At 44.3% G+C, this 24410-nt stretch overlaps 1 protein-coding gene across 1 annotated transcript in view; it reads right to left on the reverse strand.

Annotated features, from left to right (window-relative positions):
• Positions 1 to 21128, reverse strand: part of GRPEL1 (GrpE like 1, mitochondrial) — a 40724-nt gene extending 19596 nt beyond the window's left edge. Inside the window, exons 1-2 of the mRNA XM_033949913.1 lie at positions 20916 to 21128; positions 3263 to 3431 (exon numbers count right to left, since the gene is read on the reverse strand). Coding sequence (XP_033805804.1) covers positions 3263 to 3431; positions 20916 to 21001 — 255 coding nt within the window. The 5' untranslated portion in view covers positions 21002 to 21128. The remainder of the gene's footprint in view (positions 1 to 3262; positions 3432 to 20915) is intronic.
• Positions 21129 to 24410: the final 3282 nt, after the last annotated feature.

Here is a 24410-nt window from a genome sequence, read left to right on the forward strand (position 1 = left end):
AGTTCAATATTTACTATTATTTTCTGATTCTAGATCCTCTGTGTTCATCCCACACTTCTTTGAACTTCGTCACCGTTTTCCTCTCCACCATCTCTCCCAGGAGCGCATTCCATGTATCCACCACCCTCTATGTAAAGTAGCATTTCCTAATATTTCTCTTGAATCTACCACCCCTCAACCTCAAATTATGTCCTCTGGTTTTACCATTTTCCTTTCTCTGGAAAAGATTTTGTTCTATGTTAATACCCTTCAAGTATTTGAACGTCTGAATCATATCTCCCCCGTCCCTCCTTTCCTCTAGGGTATACATATTTAGGGCTTCCAGTTTCTCCTTATACATCTTCTGGCGCAAACCTCCTATCATTTTTGTCACCCTCCTCTGGACCGTTTCAAGTCTTCTTACGTCCTTCGCCAGATACGGTCTCCAAAACTGAACACAATACTCCAAGTGGGGCCTCACCAATGACCTGTACAGGGGCATCAACACCTTCTTCCTTCTACTGGCTACACCTCTCTTTATATAGCCCAGCATCCTTCTGGCAGCAGCCAACGCCTTGTCACACTGTTTTTTCGCCTTTAGATCTTCAGACACTATCACCCCAAGGTCCCTCTCCCCGTCCGTGCATATCAGCTTCTCACCTCCCAGCATATACAGTTCCTTCCGATTATTAATCCCCAAATGCATTACTCTGCATTACTTTGCATTGAATTTTAGTTGCCAGATACTAGACCATTTCTCTAACTTTTGCAGATCTTTTTTCATGTTTTCCACTCCCTCCTCCATGTCTACTCAGTTACAAATCTTGGTATCATCTGCAAAAAGGAAGATTGCGCAGGAAGCAAAAATACACAGTAAAAACTTAGGTATATTAAAATCAAGAAGCCAGGAAAAGAATCGGTTAGACCGCTAGACGACTGAGGGATAAAAGGGGCTCTCAGGGAAGACAAGGCCATAATGGAGAGATTAAATGAATTCTTTGCTTCGATCTTCACTGAGGAAGATGTGGGTCAGTTGCCGGTGACAGAAATTGCATTCAATTCTGATGAATCAGAGAAACTCATACAAATCTCTATACCAATGGATGATGTAATGGGTCAATCTGACAAACTGAACAGTAGCAAATTGCTTGGACCAGATGGTATACATCCTAGAGTGCTGACAGAATTGAAAAATGAACTTGCAGAGCTATTGATAGTAATTTGTCATTTTTCTTTAAAAACCAGCATAGTACCAGAAGACTCGGTGGCCAATGTGATGCTGATTTTTAAAAAGGGTTCCAGAGGTGATCTGGGAAATTATAGATCAGCGAGTCTGACGTTGGTGCAGGGCAAAATGGTAGACACTATTAAAAAGAACAAAATGACAGAATATAAACATAAGCATGGATTAATGAAAGAAAGCCAACAAGGTTTTCGTCAAGGGAAATCTTGCCTCACCAATCTAGTGCATTTCTTTGAAGGGGTGAATAAACATGTGGATAAAAGTGAACCGATTGATATTATGTATTTGGATTTTCAAAAGGCATTTGACAAAGTACCTCATGAAAGACTTCTGAGGAAATTAGAAAATCACAGAGGTAACGTCCTTTTATGGATTAAGAACTGGTTGAAAAACAGAAAACAAAGAGTGGGTTTAAATGGTCAGTATTCTCAATGGAGAAGGGTAAATAGTGTCGTTCCCAAGAGGTCTGTGCTGGGAGCACTGCTTTTTAACATATTATCAATGATCTAGAGATAGGAATAACTAGTAAGATAATTAAATTTGCTGATGACACAAAGTTGTTAATCATAAGAGGATTGTGAAAAATTGTAAGACCTTGTGACACTGGAAGACTGGGAATTAAAATGGCAGATGAAGTTTAATGTGAGGAAGTGCAAAATGATGCATTTGGGAAAGAGGAACCCGAACTATAGCTATGTGATGCTGGGCTCTATGTTAAGAGTCACTGCCTAGGAAAAGGATCTAGGTGTCATTGTTGAGGATACATTGAAACCCTCAGCTCAATATGCAGTGGTGGCTAAGAAAGCAAATAGAATGTTAGGAATTAATCAGGAAAGGAATGGAAAACAAAGATGAAAATATTATAATGGATCAGTATAATGGAACATTGCTACTTAGAGAATGACACGGTGGCTGTTACCCGCACGCGGGTAATCCGCCGAAACAGCGGGGGGGGGGGGAGGGAAAAGTGCTCATGGGTACGGGGACAAGGCCATCCACCGCCCTGTAGAGTGGTAAATAGCTTTGTCTCTGCAGTTAAGGGAGGAAACGGGCGCAATCACTGATTGTGCGCGGCCCCCTCCCTCCTTCCTACCTACCGGCTGCATCTATCTCCCTCCCTCCCCCTTACCTTTGTGGCATGTTAGTGTAATTTGTGCAGGCCGCCGGAGCCTGCCTAAAGTTGTGTGCGCCTGGGGCACAAGCTTCTCCTCTGACACAACCGGAGGTTGAATGAACCGGAAGTTTACTTGAATTTTTAGTCCAATATAACATTTTGTTTAAAGATCAGAAACTATTCAGTGTGACTAATGCAATAAAAGGGGAAATATGTTTTCACAGAACTATATAGTTATTCTGTCCTTGCCACCCTAGAATTAATAGCACTGTGGTGATTAGAGGGAAGTCTGTCAGCAGTGGCCAGATGATGCCATTGAAAAATTCATGGCTAGGGAACATTTTACATGTAGCGGCAGCTGCTAAACATCTCAGTCACAAATATGAACAGAAAAAAGGGGAGATGGCAAAGGACAGTAAAAAACAAGTCCGCAGACACGTTGCTTAATTATGCTGGCAAAGCTATTTTATTACCTTTTCCCTCTCCTCATTAACAGGTTGTCCCCATAGAGCACATGTGCCCTTTCCAAGCCTACCTCCCAGAGCTGCCATTCTGAGCACAGCAGCAGCAGCAGGAATCACTTATCCTTCCATCCCAGAGCTCCAACACAACAACCTCAATTGGCCCTATCAGACAGGAGACAAGCTGCCTATTTATTTCAGCAGTCTATTAACCCTATCAATGCAATTCATGAAAATGAAGGTTGTTTTCTTCACACACGCAGTGATGCCCACTGATAGAATAACATAACTGTATTCAAGAGGGAATACTGAGCCACAGAGAGATTCCTACAGTTTCTTTAAATTCTGTTCGTAACAAAGCTGAAATGTATTCTTTCTAGATATTGGATATTTTGATTTGTAGCCTGTACAGTTTTAAAGACAAAGTGTCCTTGATAATCTCTCTCTTCTCCAGATATCTCTTACATTCAGCTCTTTCATTCGATCCTCTAGCTTGGACTTCTCTTCCATTAAGGACTTATCAGCTGCAGTTAGTTCATCCTTCTGATCACTATGGTCATGACTCTGATCTTCTGAGCTTTTCCCATTGCTTTTCTGCTGGGTCGCTGTACTACAAAGCCATCGAGGAGAAGATCTAAAACAAAACAATTAAACACTATCACTCAATTGGTTTCTCAACCATGTGAGCTACATTTAACATGCTGTGCCTAGCTAATAAGTAAAGAATGGTCACCTCAGGCTAGCTAGAAAAAAAAAATTCATGTATATCACAGGTGTCAAACTCAAGGCCCACAGGCCAAATCCGGCCCGCCTGGCCATTTTATGCAGCCCTTGGTGCAATAGTGTTTTCAATTGCCACCCCCAGTGTTATCTCCTGGCTTGCTCCCTCCTCCTCACTGCCGCAGGGTGCCTAAAGCCGAAGGTGGCGGCTCCTACGCGCATCCTGCTTCTGAACCAGAAGCCTTCTCTCTGACGTCTGCAACATCAGAAGAAATGCTTCTGGATGAGGCGCAGGACGCACAAGGAGCCGCCATCCCCGGCTTTGTGCCCCCTGCAGCAGTGAGGAGAAGGGAGCTGACTAAATGAAAACACCGGGGGCGGCACCATAAACGGCCAGATGGGAGTCGGCCAGAAGGTAAGACACCCGCCCGGAGGGAAGCACCTAGTTGAGGCACAGCATGGAGGGAGAAACAACAAAGGTAGGGGAATGATTTATTTTCAATTTAGTGATTGGGTCATTCCATGTCAAGTGATCAGATTCTTGGAAAGTGCCCTGCATGACCATCACGGATTTTGATGAAACTTCATATGCAGAGTCCACCATGTCTCAAACGAACTTTGGTAAAGTTTTAGTTTCGCCTGTGGAATATTTGTGGAGATATAGCCATTTGTTTGACCCCATACCACAATGAAATACAGTACGACAATGACATTCTGACAACTTTGAGACACAATATCTCCCGAGCTGTGTTTCCAAAAAAAACTGAAACTTAGCTACCCTGCACAACTTTTTGAGCTCTGTTCATTGCTACCAATAACAATTTTTGCCGAGCACTGATTGAATGCCTGAATTACAGTAAACTTGGCCGAAAAAATTAGTGCTCCAAAAAAAGTCAAAGTTTGACATTACCTAGCTCCCACAATAATTGAGTAATAAATGCGAAATTTGGCGCATGTCTCAGTACAACGTTGTTTTCAAAAGTACAATTTCAACCTCCAAGCTCTTTCCATTAGTTTACAAATTAAGTGTAAAGTTGCTAATTTGTGTAAAAAGGCCAAAAATAGGGTATTTTCAGCCTGCTTTTACAGAAAAATACCTTTTAGAAACTCTTTCAAATCAGTCTCATTAGAAAGAGCATATTTCAAACCCCCTAGAAAAGTGGACTTCATTTTTCAACGCATGGCTGAAAAAGGGGGACAAAGTTGGGAGACGTTGCCACGGCAACAACCTCTATTTCAACATAGTTCTGTCATTTTTAAAGTTACAGTTTTGTATTGACGTAGTATTACTACTACTCTATTGCGTTGGTCCATGGTGACATTGTCACTACCAGTTCAAGAGTTGGGCGTGACCCCATCGCCATAGGGGTCACGCCCGATAGCTGTGCAATACAAGCCACGGGTGGGCCACTTCGTCCAGGTTCCCAAGCCTCGCATTTGGTTTCTTTGTCAAGGTTCCAAAGCCTTTTGTTGGTATCTTTCTGGTTCCAAAGCCAATGATTAGGGTGTCTTATCCTAGGTTCCCAAGCCTAAATTGGGTATCTTATATGGTTCCCAAGCCGAAGTGAAGTCCACTTTGATTTTAACTGCCAGCAATCTTTATAACATTCTGTTAAATTTTTGAGCCACTTTCTTCAATGCAGTTTCTGGAAATTGATATTGGCGGCCGGATGATGTAACTGAAGGGGCACAAAGCATGCAGATGAGGTGTTGCTCTGGAACCCAACAAACGTCTTGCCTTTCTGGCCAATAAAACAAATGAGCTGGACCGTGAGGATGCATAAATTTTATCAATGCATCATTTTGCCTATCCACCATTGATTATCGTAAGTACAGGCAACGTAGCAACCAGGAAAGATTTCGGACACTTTCAAATTTGGAATGGCAGTATCAGAAATTTTGGCAACAAAATTTATTGTGTCATTTGAAACTTTGCTGACACGAACCGAGTTTGAGTCGACTGGTACAAATTGGTGGTGCTCTCTGGTACCGGCTACTGTGCTGCTTTCATGCCATCTTTCTTCTTGAAACTTTTTGCTTTCTTCAATTTCTTCTTTTGGAACATAAATGTATTTAACTCCGTGTATATTTTGGTCACAAAAGTTAAATAGATCCTTTTGCGTCAATATTTGATCCGTTGATGGTCTTTGGAGGCTAGCCCGGGCAGCCAGTCGTTTAGTTGTTCCACCAACTCCATCGCAGGGTGATTTTCCGTGGCTAGTTCCAAAAAAATTCCATTCAGCCTCAATGTTGAAATCATTTCTGTGATTGCACAAATTCACAAAGTTCTTGTAGTTTTTATATTGTGCAGCTGAGCCGTCACTGAAGTAGTATATTTTGGTAATGTTTGTTTGAGTTACCAAAAATTCGATCAACTCTTGAATAAACACGTGTACAGATATCGTATCATGTTGCATATGATCAGAAATAATGCAACAGTTTACAACTTGCAATATGCCCACTTCATTGAGGTAATATGCAACAAAAGGATGTACCGTAGCTTGTGAATTTTCCCAGTGAAAGCCTTGGGCGGCATCCTGTACAACAAATGAGTAATTTTCAGCGAAATCCATCAAAACGATCATTTCCGTTTCTTTTAAGCCTGTCTTCAACATCTTCAAATATTCACTTTGATGTTTTGAAATGAAATGGTGGCTTGTCAACTTCCAAATCTTGCTTGCAAGTCTTTCAATAAAGTTGTCCATGGTTAGTACGCTTGTTTCTAATGTTTCACGGTCAGCGTGAACCCATTGCTTAAATTCTATTGATTCTTCTGGATCTAAATCCTTGAATATTTCTTCCAGGTATGCTGTTAGTGCTTCTTCACCAGGGCAGTTTTGACATCGTTGTAGCATACAGTCCTTGACATTTAGGTCGCACACAGTTTTTTCCATAAGAACTTTGTAGTTCTCTTTGACATTGGCGCCTTGTAGCATGAGCTTTACATTTTGATGTATCGTGCAGACACACACGGAGTGTGCACCTGATGCACCAACGGTTACACACCACTTTGGCCTGAGCTCACATAATTTGGAAAAACCAATTTCAGTTCCGTATTTGTTACAGTACGCCACGTACAGCTCTTTTAAACAGCAGCCGCTTTTGCTTTTGTACTTTTAAACCATTGAGGCGGACTGAAATGCAATCTTTTTTGCCAGGACATATTCTGCTGAATTCATCATCTTCGTAAAAATCTTGAACTCTATTTGCAATTTCTTTTGGAAGGGACTTGCCAATTTTTGCATCAGGTATAGAACAAATGCCTTTCTCTTTCTTTACTTTTTGGGCTGTTCTGACCATGCGCTCTGAAACGCCAAACTTCATTGCTGTTTCCTTTATTGACCAACTTTTTGGGGCCATCGTCAATAATTGAACTTTCATTGACCTGTTGGATATTGCAATTTTCGTTTTCATTTCTTCAATGAGGTCAGTGTAATCTTCACATAACTTGCATTCTACAGACTGACAAGATGGCCCAACTTCTTCAGCTGAAACTCCAGCAGCAGATGTAATCTTCTTGGCTATCACATTCTGCACACATTCAATTTTTCGTATCACATAGCCGGCTTTATCTCTACTAGCTAATCTTCGAATTTTCAATGGAGAGATTCCTAAAGCAGTCAAGCTTTGATCAACTGCATCGGAGATGCTGATATCAAAATCGTCTGAAGATGAAGATGCTGCAGTAGCTTCACTCATTGAAACGTATTGGGCTTTGCACCTACTGCAAAGTTTCTGACCTGGCTTGATATTTATTTTTGCCACTTTTCTAAAATCATTAGACATGGCAAGATCGACTTTTAACAATCCACTTTGAACAATGTGATTTTTCTTTACAAATGGATTACAACACGATGTTTGCTTTAATTCGTATTTGTCGAGATACTTTGCTTTGTGGTGGAGGCAGATTTGGTCTTTATCCATCAGTTCAACTTCAGAGCGCCGAGTGATAAGCAATTTTTCATCGGTTGACAAATTATGTAAAAAAATGAGCCCACATTTTTTAGAATAAAATGTGCCGTCATGACACTTTGACAACAATTTTTGCCCAATGGCACAGTCTAGCAGAAAAGGATTATTATTAGTCGATTCGTTGGCATCCATTTTAAACTGAATTAATAATAATGTGGATCTGAAAAAGAAAACAAGTTGTAATTTGTGATCTGCATGCAACAAAATTATCACCTCAATTTCTAGTTAGGAATAATCATTAATTAAGAACACTATAATTGTACCCAAAGCTTGAGTAAAAATAAACAGGGAAAAACAGTGTGAAAAGTGACATAATTGTAAGTTGAAACGTAGGCCGTTGCCATGGTGACATCTCCCAACTTTGTCCCCCTTTTTCGGGCATTGTTAACCTGCGTTGAAAAATGAAGCCCACTTTTCTAGGGGGTTTGAAATATGCTCTTTCTAATGAGACTGATTTGAAAGAGTTTCTGAAAGGTATTTTTCTGTAAAAGCAGGCTGAAAATACCCTATTTTTGGCCTTTTTACACAAATTAGCAACTTTACACTTAATTTGTAAACTAATGGAAAGAGCTTGGAGGTTGAAATTGTACTTTTGAAAACAACGTTGTACTGAGACATTATGCGCCAAATTTCGCATTTATTACTCAATTATTGTGGGAGCTAAGCAATGTCAAACTGACTTTTTTTGGAGCAATTTTTTCGGCCAAGTTTACTGTAATTCAGCCATTCACTCAGTGCTCGACAAAAATTATTATTGGTAGCACTGAATAGAGCTCCAAAAGTTGTGCAGGATAGCTAAGTTTCAGTTTTTTTGGAAACATAGCTCGTGAGATATTGTGTCTCAAAGTTGTCAGAATGTCACTGTCGTACTGTATGTCATTGCAGTATGGGGTCAAACAAATGGCTCCACGAATATTCCACAGGCGAAACTAAAACTTTATCAAAGTTCGTTTGATACATGTGGGACTTTGTGCATAAAGTTTTATCAAAATCCGTGATGGTCATGCAGGGAGCCCTTGATCACTTGACATGGAATAACCCTATAAATGACCTGGAAGCAGGGGCAAAGTACGAAGTTATAAAGTTTGCAGATGACACTAAACTCTGTGGCAGAGTTAAAACTATAGGGGAATGTGAAGAACTTCAAAGAGACCTGACAACATTGGAGGAGTGGGTGATTAAATGGCAGATAACTTCAATATAGAGAAATGCAAGGTCATGCATATAGGGAAAAAGAACCCGATGTTCAGCTACAAAATGGGGGGGGTTGGTACTGGGGGAAAGTAACCTTGAAAAAGACTTGGTAGTGTTGGTGGATACAACAATGAAACTAACGGCACAATGCACGGCGGCCTCAAATAAAGCAAACAGAATGTTGGGTATTATCAAGAAGGGTATTACAACAAGAACGGGGGAAGTCATCCTGCCACTGTATCGGGCGATGGTGCACCTGCACCTGGAGTTCTGTGTCCAATATTGGTCACCGTACCTTAAGAAGGATATGGCGATACTTGAGAGGGTCCAGAGAAGAGCGACACGAATGATTAAGGGTATGGAGAACCTTTCATACGCTAAAAGGTTAGAGAAACTGGGGCTCTTCACCCTGGAAAAGCGGAGACTCAGAGGTGACATGATAGAGACTTACAAGATTATGAAAGGCATAGAGCAGGGGTGCCCAACGCATCGATCGCGATCGACCAGTAGCTCAGGAAGGCAACTCGAGTCGATCGCACTCGTGTTGCCGTCCTGATCTACGGGCCGATCAGCCTTCCTCTCCAGTGTTCTCCCTAGGGCCTTTTAGCTGGGCGGTCCGCCCAGCTGTCATCTGCCGCTGCTGAACATTAAAAAAAAACCCCAAAAAAACCGGTTTGGAGATTTCAGTCCCTAGCGAACTTATGCTCCTGGCTCTAACGTGTGCGTGCAGGCTTCTCTTCTCTTCCCTCCGAAACTGGAAGTTATGTCCGGGGAGGGGGAGGGGGGGAGAAGGGAAGCCTGCACGCACATGTTGAGAGCCCTGAAGCAAGCGTTCGCTACGGGCTAATGCGGGAGACAGGTTAGTGAAGCATTTGTTCTTCTTCCTACCGGGTCCTGCCTACTTTCTGTTTCCGCGAAGGCAGGACCCGGCAGCATTTCCCCCAATAGGTTGATCACGATCTTGGGCTGATCAGCCTTCCTCTTCCCGACGGCAGAATTGACGTCGGGGAGAGGAATGCTGGTTGGCCGAAGCAGGGAGAGCTTGGGGCCTGTTATTGGTGGCGTTTGGGTCCTGGTCCCCGATGGTAATGGCAGTGGCAGTGGCTTGGGGGAGGGCAGGGAGAAAGAAGGAAAGAAGAGAAACAGAAAAAAAAGAAAGGGAGGCAGAGAGAAAGAAAGGGTAGGGAAGAGGAAGGAAAAGTTGGGGGGAAGGAATGAGGTCTGGAGGAGAAGAAGCATACAGGCTAAAAGAAGGGAAGAAAGATTGTATGCACAGTCGGAAGAAGAAAGTGCAACCAGAGACTCATGAAATCACCAGACAAGGTAGGGAAAATGATTTTATTTTAAATTTAGTGATCAAAATGTGTCTGAATTTATATCTGCTGTCTATATTTTACACTAAGGTCCCCTTTTACTAAACCGCAATAGAGGTTTTTAGCGCAGGGAGCCTATGAGTGTCGAGAGCAGCGCTGGGCATTCAGCGCAGCTCCTGCGCTAAAAACTGCTATCGTGGTTTAGTAAAAAGGGAGGGGGTATATTTGTCTATTTTTGTATGGTTGTTACTGAGGTGATAGTGCTTAGAGTCATCTGCTTTGACCTCTTTGAAAAACCCTGGAATAGGAATGATGATTAACATTTTCTATGCATACAGTGTGCTTTGTGGTTTTTTTTTATTTTATTGTTGGTAGATCATTTTGACTTGGTCATTTAAAAAGTAGCTCGCAAGCCCAAAAAGTATGGGCACCCCTGGCATAGAGGGTGGAGAGGGACAGGTTCTTCAGCATACTAGGAACTACAAAAACAAGAGGGCACTCGGAGAAATTGAAAGGGGACAGGTTTAGAACCAATGCTAGGAAGTTCTTCTTCACTCAGAGGATGGTGGATACCTGGAATGTGCTTCTGGAAGATGTAATAGGACAGACTACATTAAGGGGTTTCAAAGAGGGACTAGATAAATTCCTGAAGGATAAGGAGATTGAAGGCTACAGATAAAGGAGGACACAGGAGCAAAATAGGGCATAAATAAAAGGGAAAGAGGGGTTTTTCAGGACATAAGGGAGTAGGAATCAACGGGATAGACAAAAGATCACTCAACAGGTCATGGACTTGATGGGCCCCCGCGGGAGCGGACCGTTGGGCTCGATGGACCCTTGGTCTGACCCAGCGGAGGCAAATTCTTATGTTCTTATGGTTCCTTGGTCTTGTTTGAGTTTCAGTAAAGTTTTCCCTATAAGAGGTATGAAAAGGATATGTATACAGAAGACCAGTTACCGTAACAGGCATTTTCCAGGGACAGCAGGCAGATATTCTCACACGTGGGTGATGTCATCCACGGAGCACCGATATGGACAGCTTTAAAGTGCATCGCCACTTTAAGAACTTGAGAAAGTTCGCAAACTGCCCACACTGTGCATGTGCTTTCTCGCCCAAAACAGCATGCGGCTCCTCAGTTCGTTAAGCAAGCTAAGAAGCCAACCAGGTGAGGTGGGTGGGTTGTGAGACTATCTGTCTGCTGTCCCTGGATAACACGTTACGGTAAGTAATTGTGCTTTATTCCCAGGACAAGTAGGCAGCATATTCTCATATGTGGGATTCCCTAGCTTACTAGAATGGAATAAAGGGAGAGTTGGCCATTAGGAAAATAAATTTTGCAATACTGCTTGGCTGAAGTGACCCTCTCGTCAGGAATTGAATTCCAGACAGTGAGATGTGAATGTATGAACTGAGGACCAAATAGCTGCTTTACATATTTCATCAATAGGAGTTGAGCGTATGAAAGCAAGAGAAGCTGCCATAGCATGGATCCTGTAGGCTGTGACGCAACTCCCAGTTGCAGCACAGCCCGAGCATAAAAGAAGACGATACAAGCCGCTAACCCTGTAGAGATAGTTCTCTTGGATATAGGATGTTCCAACTTATTACATTACATTAGTGATTTTTATTTCGCCATTACCTTGCGGTTCAAGGCGGATTATAGAAGAGGATTTCTTGACATGTCCAGAGGTGTTAGAGAGTAGAGTGGTTAGCTTCAGAGGACTGAAATGTTTCATTCGGTGTTAGTTAGTCTTCATGGATTTCTTGAATAGCAAGATTTTTATTTTTTTTTCTGAAAGTTTTGTAAGTCTGGGTTCTAATCTACTAGTGGTGGTCTAGTTTTGCTGCCTTTGTGGCTAAAAGGCCATCGTACAGTTTTTTTTCTGTTTGATCATAGGAGGTGAAAAGTTGAGGAGATACTCTATGTGGCTGAATTCTCTGTAAGAAGGAAGCCTAGGCTCGTTGAAAACGAGATTATGAAGAGCCGTTTCTCCATAATGAGAATGAGTCCTAAGAGAGAACAATGGAAGTAATGTAGATCAATTAGATGAAGTCCATGAAGAGCTATTTGCCCTATTTGCGTAGTTTTTCAATGACGAGTGGAGAGCTCCATCTTCCCCACTGTCAAAAAAATTTCAACAAGCTCAAAATTCAAACAAATGATGATTTTTGCAAATGATCATGAAGGCATCATCATTATAGACAAAGTTCCATGTGGAAGAAGTGTCACAGCAGTGTATAATTGTGATTTGTTGCAAAAAAAATGTGCAAAACCCGACCTCAGTTGCTCTTGCCTGGGCCACGCATTCTTAACGATAACGCTCGCCTGCCCATAGGGAATGTCGTCATTGAAAAACTACGCAAAAACGGCTGGGAGGTGTTACCTCATTCTCCCTACAATCCAGATACAAGTCCACCAGACTTCGACCTTTTTCCAAAGTTGAAACAACCTATGCATGGACATCATTTTGTATCTCTGGAAGAGCATTTTTCCGCCAGCACCTGAGCCATTCAGCAACTGAACGAAAACGGTGTCTTGGATGGAATAATGAAGCTTCCTCAGTCATTGCAAAGCAGGGAGACTATATTGAAGGATTGTAAAGAAATACTTGAAAAAAACAAAACAAAACATGTAAATTAAAAAAAATAGTGTGCATTATTTATGAAATGACCCTCATATATTGCTTTCAGGAATATATTGCAAGCAATGGCCCAGGTCCAAATCTTCTGGGCTTTCTGACACAGATGGAGAGACCCCGTGCCTCCTTGTTTGTGTCATACATCGCGACCCGATTGTCCTTACGGATAAGGAGGACTGTGCTGATCACAATGTGCTGAAAAGCTTTGAGAGCATTGAAGATTGCTCTGAGTTTCAACAAATTTATATGACAAAGACGGTCCTGGGCAGACCAGTGACCCTGTGTTTGATACATGTGGGACTTTGTGCATAAAGTTTTATCAAAATCCATGATGGTCATGCAGGGAGCCCTTGATCACTTGACATGGAATAACCTGATTGAATTGTCAATTTTGAGAATTTACATCTGCTGTCTATATTTTGCACTGTTCAGGAAGAAATGCATTTGTTTCTTTTTCTTTGGGGTTGTACTGCATGCATAGGGTTTCGTTTGTGCATACAGTGCTCCCCCGCGAATTCGTGGTCCGCGGTTCTGGTCATTTGTGGTATTTTCCGACCGCGAAGGGGAGGCAGGAGAGGGCAGCTGGAGCGCTGGCGAGTGAAGGAAATCACTCGCGGTATGCTCTGACTGCCTCTTCCTGTACTAAAGTCGGGCCTCACCAATCAGAAGCTGTGTGTCAAAGCAGCTCCTGATTGGTGAGGCCCGATTTTAGTACAGGAAGAGGCGGTCGGAGCATACAGCGAGAGATTTCCTTCACTCGCCAGCTCTCCGGCTGCCCTCTCCTGTCTCCCCTGCCTAAAAACCGTATTTGTGGTTTTCGACATTCACGGGGGTTCCTGGAATGGAACCCCCATGAATATCAGGGGAGTACTGTATTAGTACTTTTAGTTTGTGGTCCTATATTTGCATAGGGCTTATCTGTGTTCTGGTAGGAATGAATGTTGAAAAATATAGTGTGCTTTGTGTAGTTTAATTTTGTGGTTAACCATTATGTGTTGTTGATAAAATTATATTGTGTGTGTATATGTGAAAAATGAATGGAAAAAATGGTGTTATAATTAGTACTATTATGGGGGCGGGGTTGGGGCAGAGATTGGGTGGGGTCTGGCCCGCGACTCTGCCTGAGTTTTGGATTTTGTCCCCTTAATGTGACTGAGTTTGACACCCTTGATCTACATAAAACCACCAGCAATAAAATAATCCAGGTTTGAGCTACCAACAGTTGTTGCCCTCTTTTTCAAATGGCACGTTTCCTCCTAGTAATGAAATATAATAGGGTATACTACCTGTGCTGATTGCTAGGAGCAAAATCTAATTATTGATTATTAAATAGATAATATTCAATGGTCAAAAACTACAAAGACAAATAACATAGCACTGAAACCAATGCTTTGCTTGGATTCACATATGGTAAATCAATGCAAGTGCTAACAGAACCTTGACACAAGGTCTCCTCTGGAGCCGAGGACAGTTAACAAGGCCTGCTGGAAATCTGACATCTGCAGCTGTGTCAGTGATGACTATTAACTTTTAATATAGGGGCAGAGCCAGCCCGCAAATATTTAAAAAAAAAAACAAACCCCACGAATATCAGCTTGTCGAGTGGAGACATAGCGGCGACATGAACTTGAGAAGATTCAGCTAAGTTGAATTGTATCTTAGCGGTCTGATATTTAATTGTGACTTTCACCGTTTATGATTGATTTTTTGGGGGAGCATGACTTCAAGCACATTCTATATTCCCCTTTCTTTCCTACTTTGGATGCACACCTGCACTTTATATTTATATATTTATTCATTGGCACCAGAAAAATGTTTTGAAATAAGGGAAATGATGATGTGCAGGGTTTATTTAGACCTTTGGTCTGGTGCTAGTCACCTATAACATAGTAGATGATGGCAGATAAAGACCCGAATGGTCCATCCAGTCTGCCCAACTTGATTCAATTTAAATTTTTTAATTTTTTCTCCTTAGCTATTTCTGGGCAAGAATCCAAAGCTTTACCCGATACTGTGCTTGGGTTCCAACTGCCGAAATCTCTGTTAAGACTTACTCCAGCCCATCTACACCCTCCCAGCCATTGAAGCCCTCCCCAGCCCATCCTCCACCAAATGGCCATATACAGATACAGACCGTGCAAGTCTGCCCAGTACTGGCCTTAGTTCAATATTTAATATTATTTTTTGATTCTAAATCCTCTGTGTTCATTCCACGCTTCTTTGAATTCAGATCAGTTTTGACAGCTTGAATATTTTGTGTCATTTGAATGGTTCTTGGCCGCCTGCTACCAGCCTTCCAACCAGTTGAACCATACTGTCTTAAGAAGTTTCAAAAAATTAACACAATTAACCAATCTTTGTTTGGAAATTCCCCAAAATTGTTGATATTTGACCTGTTTTGTAGAATGCTGAACTCAAATAGAATAGAAGTCATAAGATTGTGGCGGTATAGAAAAATAAAGTTATTATTATTATAATTGGTTAAAAAAAAACCTTTAACTCCCAACCAAAGAATGGCACCTGCAATTTAAATCTGACCTTGTGATTGTCAACAACCAGATAAGGGGATTTCAGTACAGGCTCAATTATCCCTACGAATGGCTTTTTCCCCATTCTACTTAAGAAGCTGGTCCAGGAGGCTTCCTAACTTGGCATTTCCTCCCCTTTCTATCCGCGCCGGTCCGATGTCGTCCTCACCTTCAGTCTTGCAGAAACATCCATTTTTGTTGCAGGGGACCGCCAGCCTCGGCAGCAATTCTCAACCAACGCATGTGGCCCCTTTTTGTGCTTTCCTTCTGCTGCGGTCAGACCCCAATGATGCAACTTCCTGTTTCTGCCTGGATGAACTGTGGCAAAAGGAAAGCACAGAGAGGAACCACTAGTAGTGGTTGAGAATTGATGCCAGGGACGGCAGCCTCCTGTAACAAAAATGGATGTCTGCAAGACCAGGAGATGAAGACGTCAGACTGGCACAGATAGAAGGAGGTGGACATGCCAACCCAATAGGGGGCCCCCCAAAAGCCTCGGGGCCTAGTGCAGCTGCCATGTTTGCTCCCCTCCCCAGCTCTGTGCTGTGGCACAGTCATCGCGGGCCACATAAAACAGCGACGGGCCGGATTCAGCCCAAGGGCCTTGTGTTTAACACATGTGGGTTACATAATCAAAGCAGTTTACATATTAAAAACAGGTACTTATTTTGTACCTGGGGCAATGAAGTGTTAAGTGACTTGCCCAGAGTCACAAGAAGTTGCAGTGTGAATCAAACTCACAACCTCAAGGTGCTCAGGCAGCTGCTTTAACCACTAGGCCACTCCTTCACTCCAAAAATGGAAAGGAACTACACTTCTCTCTCCATATTCGCTGTGATAGGGGATTAACAGACCCATGAATACAGAAAAACTGCAAATAACTTTTTCATGTTATTCATTGTTTTCTATTAAAAACCATCATGAATATGGTGAAACCACGAATAACATGGGAGGAGACCTGGCCTGTTCCTGAAGGAGAGGCAAAACACTGTGAAGAAAGTGCTGGGAATCAGCGATTTTCTCTGTAAACACTTGGAATCAGTGATTTCTCTATGGAGGCTGATGTAATTTGGTGGGAGGAGCCAGCAAGCTAAAAAACCGTGAATAATCGAAACCGTGATTGCTGAAACCGCAAATACGAGGGAGAAGTGTATATCAACAATAGGTCAGTCTCCTCACTCTAAACATAAGTACTGTGTTTCCCCGAAAATAAGCCCTAGCATGATTTTCGGGTTAGGTCCTAATATAAGCCCTAGTTGGATAAACCCCCGAAGCCCCTCCTGAATGTCCCCTACACTCTCTGATTCGCCGGTAGCAGCACTTTCACCCCCCCTCCCTGTGCAGCATATTTCCTCCCCTCACCCATCCCCTTGCACATCTTTCTATCCCTCCTTCCCATCCTGCGCAGAACCCTGCCGTCCCTCCCACTGCGAGGCCGACATACCTCCATTCCAAACAGCAACAGCGATAGCACTGAATAGTACAGCGGTGTTAAGCTTTAGAAAGGGATATGGTGCCTTGACAAAACCCCTTTGGGTGAAACATGTTGGCGGTATAAATCCCTGAAAGCATGACCACAAGTTTTAAGCTAAGTATTTAAACTATTTATACACTAAGGTGGAAAAAAGTATTTATAAATTTAATAGCAAAGTATGAAAGATCCGGTGAGAAAGTAGTACATAAAGCCTGACACAATGAATTTGTATGAATGCTAGGTGGTACTTCTGAGGATCTATAAACGTTGTACTATTTACTGTGAAGAGAGTTAGGAGGGGTAAGAGAATATACACCCGTCCAATCTGAAGTTTGGGCTATACTCTCACAGAAAATTTAACTTGAACTATTGTGCTGTTTGGTCAATTTCTTTTTTTTTTCAGACTTCTGCACAATATCTAGGACTACAAGTACCACCTAAAAGCCACTGGATCAAGGACATATGCTAGATGTAATTTACTTAGATTTCAGCAAAGTCTTTGATATGGTTCCTCATAGGAGGCTGTTGAACAAACCTGAAGGGCTGAAGTTAGGACCCAAAGTGGTGAACTGGGTTAGAAACTGGTTGTCAGACAGACGCCAGAGGGTGGTGGTTAATGGAAGTCGCTTGGAGGAAGGAAAGGTGAGTAGTGGAGTCCCTCAGAGTTTGGTGCTGGGGCCGATCCTGTTCAATATGTTTGTGAGTGACATTGCTGAAGGGTTAGAAGGAAAAGTGTGCCTTTTTGCAGACGATACCAAGATTTGTAACAAAGTAGACACCGAAGAGGGAGTGGAAAATATGAAAATGGATCTGCAAAAGTTAGAGGAATGGTCTAATATCTGGCAACTAAAATTCAATGCAAAGAAATGTAGGGTAATGCATTTGGGGATTAATAATCAGAAGGAACTGTATATGCTGAGAGGTTAGAAGCTAATATGCACGGACGGGGAGAGGGACCTTGGGGTGATAGTGTCTGAAGATCTAAAGGCAAAAAAACAGTGTGACAAGGTGGTGGCTACTGCCAGAAGGATGCTGGGCTGTATAAAGAGAGGTGTAGCCAGTAGAAGGAAGGTGTTGATGCCCCTGTAGAGGTCATTGGTGAGGCCCCACTTGGAGTATTGTGGTGTTTTGGAGACCGTATCTGGCGAAGGATGTAAGAAGACTTAAAGCGGTCCAGAGGAGGGCGATGAAAATGATAGGAGGCTTGTGCCAGAAGATGTATGAGGAGAGACCGGAAGCCCTGAATATGTATACCCTAGAGCAGTGGTTCCCAACCCTGTCCTGGAGGAACACCAGGCCAATTGGGTTTTCAGGCTAGCCCTAATGAATATGCATGAAGCAAATTTGCATGCCTATCACTTCCATCATATGCAAATCTCTCTCATGCATATTCATTAGGGCTAGCCTGAAAACCCGATTGGCCTGGTGTTCCTCCAGGACAGGGTTGGGAATCACTGCCCTAGAGCAGTGTTTTTCAACCTTTTTTGGGCAAAGGCACACTTGTTTCATGAAAAAAATCACGAGGCACACCACCATTAGAAAATGTTAAAAAATTTAACTCTGTGCCTATATTGACTATATATAAAGTAATTCTCTTGAATAGGAATCAAATAAACACAAAGAAAGTATTTTATAATTACTTTATTTATGAAATATTAAGTAAACAGAATAGTGAAAAATTATAAAATACTTTATTCAGTGCGAAACCTGGGCCTGTTTGGCTGAACACAAAGCTGATATTCTGGCTGGAATCGAAGAAAGACACACACGTAGCTCTTCGTCAACAGCCGTTCCCTTCACCGCCCCGTCACCGCCATCCCTTTCACCGCCCCGTCACCGCCACTGCCATCCCATTCACCGCCCCGTCACCGTCCCCGCTGCATCCATATAAGCCTTAGTACTGTAATATTTAGCTTATTCCTTTCTTATAAATCAAAGTTCCTGCTGCTGAACTAGAGAAAGAGATGTTCAGCTGGCAGGGCTTTGTTTATAAATTTTTATCAACACAACTAATATACTATTTTATCCTAAAGCAAAAAATAAATAAATAAATATAATTTTTTTTTCTACCTTTGTTGTCTGGTTTCTGCTTTCCACATCTTCTCATTCAATTCCTTCCATCCACTGTGTGTCTTCTCTCATTTGCTGTTACTGTGCCTCTCCCTTCACCCCCCCCCCCAATTGGTCTAGCACCCATCTTCTTCCCTCCGCTCCCCCATAGTCTGGCATCTGTCTTCTTCCCACTCTGTCTTCCACATTTCCCTTCGGGGTCTGTTCCTCTCCACCCTCCTTCAATGTCTGTCCTATTCCTTTCCACCACCACCCTTCCCTCCCTCCTTTACCATCTGTTCCTTTCTACTACCCTTCAGCTCCTCTCACCTGGCTTATCTATCTACCTTCCTCCCTCTTATTTTCATGGCACGTTACAATGTAATTTGTGCAAGCCACTGGAGCCTGCGAGCTCGGTCCCTGTCCCATCCCCACAAACCATCTCGCTTCTGTGCTCCTATTTTCTCCATTTCTAATATCTCCCCTATGTATCTGTCATTGCCCCCCCCTGTGTCCATATACCATCCCCATGGCATGTCCCCTTTATGTCTCTGTCCCTATGCCCCATGCACATAATTTCCCCTCTTTCTGTTACCTTCCTGTGTCCAGATTTCCCCTATCTTCCTCTTCCATACCAGTGTGTCTCTTCTTTTCAACCCCATCTAGCTTTTTTCCCTCTTTCTTCCCCCCCCCCCCCCCCCCCCCGCTTCTAGCATCTGGCTCACCTGCCTATCCTTCCCTTTCTTTCCTGCTGTGGGTTTTTCTTTCCGTCTTCATCCCCTTGGCCCAGAATCCTTTTCCCTTTCACTCCCTCCTTCCAATTTGAGCCGGGAATACGAGCGATCGCACGGTCCCCGCAGCCACCACTCGCCTGCCCAATCGATCCTACTGTTTAGCCAGCTCTCTCCCTTCGCCTCACCTTAGTTTGTAGGTTTTGTTTTTTGGCGACATGCACGCGCGGCTGCTCAGTGTTCAATCTTCTGCTCTGCTGCAACTTCCTGTTTCCGGTTGCGTCAGAGCAGAAGATCGAAACTGAACAGCAGCGGGGACCGGGGGAGTCTCATGGGAGCGCGTGCGGGACCCGGCCTGAGGCCTAATCAGTGTCTGCACCGTACGGCACACCAGGCAACATCTCGCGGCACACTAGTGTGCCACGGAACAGCGGTTGAAAAACACTGCCCTAGAGGAAAGGAGGGACAGGGGAGATATGATTCAGACGTTCAAATACTTGAAGGGTATTAACATAGAACAAAATCTTTTCCAGAGAAAGGAAAATGGTAAAACCAGATAACAGAATTTGATTCAAGAGCAATGTTAGGAAATTCAGCTTTACAGAGAGGGTAGTGGATGCCTGGAATGCGCTCCCGAGAGAGGTGGTGGAGAGGAAAACGGTGACTGTTCAAAGAAGCGTGGGATGAACACAGAGGATCTAGAATCAGAAAATAATATTGAACTAAGGTCAGTACTAGGTAGACTTGCATGGTCTGAATATGGCCGTTTGGTGGAGGATGGGCTGGAGAGGGCTTCAATGGCTGGGAGGGTATAGATGGACTGGAGTAGGTTTTGATGGCGATTTCAGCAGTTGGAACCCAAGCACAGTATCAGTTAGAGTTTTGGATTCTTGTCCAGAAATAGCCAAGAAAAAATTTTAAAAAATTTAAATTGAATCAGGTTGGGCAGACTGGGTGGATCATTCGGGTCTTTATCTGCCGTCATCTACTATTTTACTATGTTAGCACGCAGACACCCGATTTTTTTTGGTACATCAATAGTGACGTGTACGCATTTTAAAATTCTTGGTAAAAAAAAAAACAACACATTAATACAAAACAATCATATTACATTCTGTATCTGTATGGACACATTTTCAAATAACTGGAGCATAGACCAGCTGATGCAACCATCAGCAAGAGAACACACATTCAATTATGTTATGTAAGAACGTGTTGCAGGCCCGGCTGTCTAACCAAAATTTCATCCAGCAACCTTCATCTTCCTTCGCCCCCCCGACCGGAGTAGCCACGAGAAGAGGGCGAGGGTGACCTCAGCCCCAGCAGAAGAAAGGGTCAGAGGTCGGGTACGGAAAGCATAAGAGGTAGGAAGGGGCTGGGTGCAGCCAGGAAAGTGACCACCCCTAACTCTTCACCAACATCGTGCCTGCGTTTCACCCCGGGCTTCTGTACCTGACTCCTCCCGAGTAAGGCCGCCCCCCTGCCTCCAGCACTCACCGTAGCACCGAGGCTCCCAGCGCGACATAGCTCTGCCGCAACAGCCGCTGCACACCCCGACCCGCCATTGAGCCTCCGTGCGTCATTACATGTACACGTGCGATCGCGATACCCAGCGGGTCGCAGCGCAAGCGAATCAGAGTCCACCTGTGACCAGCCACCAAAACGATCCAATCGACAGCGTGATTTGAGCGGGAGTGAAGAGGGTTAAAGGGGGTGGGGGGGAGGTACTAGGAGGATGGACGTAGCAAGGTCAGCGCTTCCCCAAAGCCAGCAGCTACAAGTTTGGTTGAGAAGCCTCGACAAGTCTTTAGCAGAGAAAGAGCCAGTGTTCTGCATTATTAGTCTGCAGGAGTGACCGAGACTGGGATTTTACAACTATCGCCGGGCTAATGGAATTATGGGAAATGTAGTCTTAGAACAGATGAGTTGGTAAACGAGTGTTTTTTCCTCTTGTTGCGGATTTCCGGGATCAACTAAGTGGCATGAGTCTTTTTGCCCTTATTTTTCATCCTTCTCATCTAATCCCATTAATACATTCCAACTTGTACACTGGTATCAGTTAGTCCGTGAGATTCCCCGTGTGCCATGTCACACAGGGTCACTTTTCATGCCGAGAACTGTGGGGGAGCTTCGTTCATCCAAACACGGAGGATGCTCTTCTTGGCCAACAAGAGAGCCATGGAGATTAATTTGCATTGGTAGGGCGACAGTTGTTGCTATTTTGTCCAGAATCCTTGCAATGAAATCCAGCACTCCTTTCCAATACGGTCCCAGGATTTCACATTCCACCAACATATGTAGTAAGGTGCCCCGTTGATTTTTACTCTTTACAAAATCATTCCTTTCCCACAAACCTAGGGTTACCAGATTTTACTTTAGTATAATCCGGACCCCTAGACCCATATCCCCAGGCCCGCCCAGTTCCACCCATCCCCAGCCCATTACACCCCAGTCCTGCCCCAGCACGCCCCCCCCCCCCCCCGCCAGCTCTCGTCAGGCCCTTGAAAAGGAGGACATGCCCGAGGAAATCCGTACATCTGATAACCCTGCGCAGACCTTATCTCCTCCTTGGGTAACATATGTCCAATGGAGCAGCTTGTATTGCAATTCCTGTAGCTGGACATTCTGCGAACTCTTGGCTATTTGAGTAAAGCAATCCAGCAAGTGTTGTCCAAATAATATGGTGCCCAGGTCCTGCAACCACTGGTGTGCCAGGAAACGAAAATGAGAAGTCCGTCTTTCCGCTCTCCCCATACCATAGGGACATGAGAGCCTGGGAAGTGCAGAAAGATATTGTCAATATGCAAAAAAGCCCCCCCTTGTGATTGGCCTTAACATTTATAATGATAGTAGTGCCTGAGCTGGAAGTAGGTAAAGTATGGCATAGATGGCATCTCCCACCCCCAGCATAGTGCCTCATATGAAGGGAAAGTGCCCTGTCTGAGCTGTGTACAGTGCCCCTTGTATAAGCCCATGCTGGTTTAGCATCTGAGACCCACGTCCCAATGCCGGGGGAAACTCAGGAGTATGGCAAATGGGGAGCTTAGCCCAGTTGTCTTTGCTGCCCCCTACAGCTCTCCTCCACCAATGCCACACCCTCATCAAAGTAAGTGTGCACCACCGTAGGAGCCACTGCATACCATTTTTTGCCCCCTAGTCAGGCCAGTGGGGCATAAGGTGCCGTCCATTGTGGTTTCATCCCTCTTGATGCATAGCGTGTCCCCCTAGTGTGTAGTTCATGTATCCACTTCATAAGGGCCGTAATATTGTGTAGGTGAAGGTCAGGCAATTTAAGGTCTCCTCTCTCCCGACTCTGTGCCAACTTCCAAAAACTAATCCTCACCCTCTTAGAGGCTCATATGAAAGAATTTACAAAAGAACAATAGGCCTTCTTGTCCAGCTGATGTACCCATATAGGTAACATCTGTAACAGATGTAGGATCTTGGGGAGGAGGAACATCTTGACCAGCGCCACCCTGCCCATCAGCAAAAGGGGTAAATCTTTCCAACATAAACATTTACAGCAGAAAGTCTTTATATCATCTAGCTTATCTAGTATATTCTGTTGATAGACACACGACCAGTCAGCACTAAGATAAGCACCCAGATATTTCAATTCAGAGGTGGCCCAACACAGCAGAAAGGCAACTTTAGAAGAAGAAACGAAAGGTTTCATCACTGGAATGGCCTCAGATTTATTGAAATTTATACAGAGCCCAGAAAAGGAGCCAAACTGTGTGATCAGGTCTATCACCCGGGGTAGTGTAGTACTCGCATCCCCCACAAAAACTAGCATATCATCCACAAACATCGTTATTCTTCTCTCGGTCATCGTCCCCCCTCCCAGTGATATACCTCTCAACGCGGCAGAGGTGTGGATGTTAATGGCCAGTGGCTCTAGAGAGAATAAAAACAGGGTGACAGTAAGGGTTCCCCTTTGCAAAAAGAGGGATTCTGTCCTGCTCCTATTAATAAGTCGGGCTGTGGGATTTCTATAAAGATTACCGTATTTTCACATAGATAACGCGCACCCGTGTAAAACGCGCACATGGGTATAGCGCGCAAAAAACACATATTTATGTACATAAATTTTTATATACCGTGCACACCCGTATACCGCGCATGCTGCCCGACTCTCCTTTCGCCCGCCCCGACTCTCCTCTGGAGACCCTGACTCTGTTTTCGCCCGCCCCGACTCTCCTTTCCTCCTTGAAGTCCTGTCCCTACCCTGAAAGCCTGATGCCCCCCCTGACGTCCGATTCACCCCCCTGCAGGACCGCTCGCACCCCCACCCCAAAGGACCGCTCGCACGCACCCGCACCCCCACCCTGAAGGACCGCTCGCACCCCCACCCTGAAGGAGCGCTCGCACTCCCACCCCGAAGGACCGCTCGCACCCCCACCCGAAGAACCGCTCGCACCCCCACAGCCTCCCCCCCTCCCCCATGGAGAAGCTGTCTACCTTGTTTCCGGATGCCAGCGAGCCCAGCTGTTTCCTCTGCCGGCGGTCCCGCCCCTTCTCTGAGCCCTGCTGTGCTGCTTTTTCTTCCGGTGGTCCCGCCCTTTCTCTGACATCAGAGAAAGGGCGGGACCGCCTGAAGAGGAAGCAGCGCAGCACAGGGCTCTGAGAAGGGGCAGGACCGCCGGCAGAGGAAGCAGCTGGGCTGGCATCCGGAAACAAGGTAGACAGCTTCTCCATGGGGGAGGGGGGGAGGCTGTGGGGGTGCGAGCGGTTCTTCGGGTGGGGGTGCGAGCGGTCCTTCGGGGTGGGAGTGCGAGTGCTCCTTCCGGGTGATGAATCGGGCGTCGGGGGGGGGGGAAACTATGTTAAAAAATTTTTGTACAACGCGCTCACGCGTATAACGCGCAAGGGTATGCGCGGTTTGTAAAAACCACGTATAACGCGCGCGTTATATGCGAGAAAATACGGTAACTACCTATTTCTGAAAGGGGCTCTCTGTGCCAAAAAAGATATTTCCCTGTGACCTTAGCA

The sequence above is a fragment of the Geotrypetes seraphini genome, chromosome 1 (genome assembly GCF_902459505.1).
Source record: "Geotrypetes seraphini chromosome 1, aGeoSer1.1, whole genome shotgun sequence".
Taxonomy (NCBI): domain Eukaryota; kingdom Metazoa; phylum Chordata; class Amphibia; order Gymnophiona; family Dermophiidae; genus Geotrypetes; species Geotrypetes seraphini.